This window comes from Perkinsus marinus (genome assembly GCF_000006405.1).
Source record: "Perkinsus marinus ATCC 50983 genomic scaffold scf_1104296929480, whole genome shotgun sequence".
NCBI classification, from domain to species: Eukaryota; Perkinsozoa; order Perkinsida; family Perkinsidae; genus Perkinsus; species Perkinsus marinus.
The window spans coordinates 10,800-15,068 of NW_003216417.1; the positions used below are offsets into that span (position 1 = coordinate 10,800).

The following is a 4,269-nucleotide window of genomic DNA, read 5'->3' on the forward strand; positions in this document are numbered from 1 at the left end:
AGAAGTAGTTGAAGATGGTCCTGCTCACTCCAGTACATAACTTAGGTTAAACGTGGCCGAGACAACTATCAAGGTGAGTGAAGAAGACGGCGAACGCGGGCGTGCAGAGTCTTAAATTGCGTTCAGACACTCCAAGAATGCAAGGTGCGTCACTACGACAAAAGCGCGCGCCCGAAATTCTATTCCTACCGTGACGGAGGTTTAGCGACGGGCCGTCGTGGTTTCGTCTACCCTTCTGCTGGGCCCACCCGAGCTTCATGGTTGTAGCAAGTGTGTTGCGTCTCCGAGAGGTTCGATAATATGAAAAGTTTCAAATCCAAAATATAATGGATATTCATTTTAAATATCCCGCCCCTGATCGCGTAGGGTGGTTCAATACGAATCGACCCTAGAAGTATCGATGAAGGCGCTCAGAGACATAAAGGGTTCCAGTGACGACACTCAGCGAGCGTGCCAACGACACTCTTCGGTACTTGCTGCCGGGAGTGGTCGGATTGGGATAAAACACTTCAGCCCGTTATTGATGCTCGACCAGTCTGTGCGGCAGAGAGCGTCATCTTTTTGTACATGCGTACAGACTTTTTCCTTGTGCTTGCGTACAAGTGTGAGCATCGGATACATTCCGTACTATTGATCTTGAGCATTGAGCGTTACTAGCTCCTAAGTCCGTAGCCATCTTGGCTCAAGGTCTCAGTGTACGTTTGGGTCGCATCTCTCCAGCTAATGTCGGGTCGTGTTGACACATGCTATGACATACGGAGAATATCGTCTCGCCTCACGGTTACATCTCTGCAGTGCGAATTGGTAGCGTAGCGACGCGGCCATCCGCATCGGTAGTTAACCTAGGTTAACAATTCAACCTGTATTAAATTTTTCGCCACTTTAAAAACATGCCAATCAATTTAAAGCTGTGTTCAGCATATTGACAATATGCAATCTTTTCAATCTGCAGCCTCTAAACACCTTGAAGGCTGTAAGATAACTCTTTACCTCTACTGTACGATCTCGTACAATACACTTCTTTTTCACAGTAGAGAGCATACAAGAGTTCCTTAGACGTTACATCGGGCATTTCTCTGGGTCTGCGCGTCCTTACATCGTGTGTGAATCATGATGCATACATGGTTTCCATATCTTGAATATCAAAATGATGTTTTGGACGATGAATATGATTGCTTTCTGGCTATGGTCATTTTAGAGGCTTGCCTTCAGCAGATGAACTGAATTCGGCGTGAAGTCACAACGAGTTTAACATGAGTGAACAAAGGTCTAAATTGATTGCTCGCGGTTGAATCGACTTGAACGACGACTTCAAATTTGTCGCAAATATTATGATGTCTTGAACCATGTTGGAAATCAGGTGACGATTTCCAAATAGAGTTCGAATCTGTTTAAATTGATCAACAGTTTTCATTTGATCGAGAGAAGATGTAGAGAAGTATCTCCCGTGTGGGGCCGAGACCTGACTCCCCGTATGGATGGCATACGAGTGCAGTTACCAGTTATGACACGTACGTGGTAGATAGTAGCAAAATAGAAGATGCCGAATGAATGTTTTCCGGTTTTTTCTAATTCTTTTATGCCGTATTAAACTTTTGTCTTCCCATTGAGTCAGCAGGACTTGAAACTAAAGCCTTGTGATAGAGCATAAGTACTAATGGCAACATAGAATGGCTCGTAGCGGCAGCTACTGTCAACTTGCGGAAACCACACTACTACTGAACAATGGTCATACTACACAACTGTGGAGTCGACGACCACCTGCTGCTGCTGCATTCATAGTGGACTCGGATCACTCTAAGCCGCACATGGCCAAATTCAACTTGCTACCTCCCTTGCTATTCATTCGCTTGTCAATTTTACCCTTCCGTCGCTGTACATAATCGTCGAAGCCAGGAATCTCTTTAATAGTATACCTACAAAATACGACTATCCAACTCCAACACCTCCTCCTCTCCAGAGTTGATACTTATTGAGTCGATCAGGATTGTTGCCCTGCAGCCATAGATCAACCAATGCTGTGTTGGTGAAGAGTTCGGAGGGAACAGTTGAAAGACGATTGTACGACAAGTCCATTTCCCTGAGGAAAACAACTCCTCATTTAAGCATGTCTATGAACAATGATACGAGTTTTCATTGAAAGTAAGCCCATCTAGTTCTCCGATGCATAGTCTTCGTTTACTCTTAATTTTCCATACGTCATAGCCAGCCCGCCCAGCCTCACCTGAGCCGATCTAGCTGAACATCAGCACCATCGTCAGGCCACTGAATATCTGTGATTTTGTTGTGTCTGAAATTAAGACGAATCTTGCACCACTTGCATTTCCTCAACGCACTCTGCTTTAACGGTGGTTAACGTCTTGCTGGCTACCCGGAACAGAACCTTCGTGGGGATAGTCTGCAACTGGTTACCCGACAGGTCGACGTCAGCTAGCGCATTAAGCGTTTCTGATAGAAAAAGCGTGAAATAGTTTGTTCCAAAATCACTCACCGAAAACTTCCTCTCCAATGTGGTTTAATTTATTATTCGACAGATTGAGCTCCACCAATGAGCCCGGAAAGGCATAACCTCCGACTTTCTCGATTTTGTTGTCCTGCAACTGCAGTGACTGCAACTCTGAGTAAAAGAATCTTAGGTCCAACCATCAAGGATACGAATGAGGTCCGATTCTTACTTAAAAGGAAAACCAGTGAAGAGGGCACTTCCCTCAATTGATTAGAACTCAGGTTCAACTTCAAGAGACTAGCATGCCAAGCAACCTCCTTAGGTAAACTCGTAAGCCGATTGAATGCCAGATCGAGCGTCCGTAGATCTTCCATCTCGGTAGCATCCTCAGGAAGTGATCGTAAAGCACACTCCCGTAGGGCCTAACACGGTAGAGAATAATACGCCTACTACACCTCCTACTACTACTACTACTACTTACCAGAACCTTCGTTTGAGAGGCTTGCCGACACTTAGCCTCTACAACTGCTTGAATCTGACCCGATTTCGTCCGACCACCCCTCTGTGAAGCAGAGGCGTCATTCACTGCATCTGTGTGGGGCTCATCCCCGCTGTTCCGGAGAGGACCTCTACTGCAGAAACAGCCCATCGAGGGGGGAACCGAGACTAATAGTGAACAAAAAGAATCTTCGCTGTGCGTAAAATACATGCTCCCAATCTGAAGAGCTGGAACACGACAGACAGTTTTATATATAACAGCATCGGATTTGATGACACAGATGTTAATTCTCAACTACAAGAGTCATCGAAGAAGATGCAGCACCATATAAATGGAGCAACGTTCGTGAGATTACGGTATGGATCATCGGGTAAGTATGTACCTATAAAATACCTCTCAAGCCCATCGCCAACACGGACTCACCCAAAGCATGATGTGCTACCGACAGTCGAGTCGTTGAGAAGTTGACAGTGAATGATATAATCACTCTCGTATCGAGATAGGAGCACACTGCTCGACGAGACGAGTCGAGATATCCAACTAATCCTGTACAAAGATACGAATCATGCTCAACATGCCACTCCTAAGAATCGCAATACGCCTAATAACTCTTCGAGTTGCAAGTCGTAGGCTTCCTGTATTATCAGCGAGTGTAGCACGCACACTACGTATAACATGATCTCACGAGAATAACCGCATACTGCATACGACACAAGATCATGAGAAAATCTACATGGCAACTTTCGCAATAACTTTCCAGCATCCTCGGATCGTCTAGGGAATTGGGGGGCGGCCTTGCGAATAGCAACAACGACGATCTCGTCAGATTTGCCCACGGCCGATGACTTCGTATTGACGGAGATGTGCAGGCCCTTAAAATGCATCAATTTTAACGTTAAGCGATGATGTAGATTCTACTACAGAATCGACTAGTTTTGGTGACAGTCCATACAAATGCTGACAGCGTCTGAGCAATGAGAGAATATAAAGCAAGTGAGTCGGCATAATAGATCACCTCCTATGCAGCTGAGAACACGATACGGTTTGGGAAGCCAGAGCTCACGTCTGACAGGACGGAAGGAGTTCCATTCCTTCGATATTTCGTGATAGCAAGTTACAATCTGAGGGGGTAACGGATGCACGATGTGAACGAAATGTGGTATGGAATTACCCCGACGCCTCTGTTACGCCTGTTTAACGTCCTACTGCTGTTACCGGCGATACGACGAGGACCGCTGAGTGCGTAGCATGTGGGGACCCGCAGATGGCCATGATGTGAACGATTAAAAAGCCCCTACATCGAATCGAACCAGGGACCTCTCAC

General features: G+C 45.8%; 1 protein-coding gene across 1 annotated transcript; it reads right to left on the reverse strand.

The window, feature by feature from the left end:
- Window positions 1-1,673: 1,673 nt before the first annotated feature.
- On the reverse strand, window positions 1,674-3,095 carry Pmar_PMAR015761 (leucine-rich repeat protein 1, putative; the record flags this gene model as incomplete). Its single annotated transcript, XM_002787265.1, has 7 exons — window positions 1,674-1,916; window positions 1,970-2,080; window positions 2,225-2,290; window positions 2,337-2,448; window positions 2,492-2,617; window positions 2,676-2,868; window positions 2,928-3,095. The coding sequence occupies 7 exons, from the start codon at window positions 3,093-3,095 to the stop codon at window positions 1,793-1,795; spliced, it is 900 nt and encodes a 299-aa protein (XP_002787311.1). The 3' UTR covers window positions 1,674-1,792.
- Between the last annotated feature and the right edge of the window lie 1,174 nt (window positions 3,096-4,269).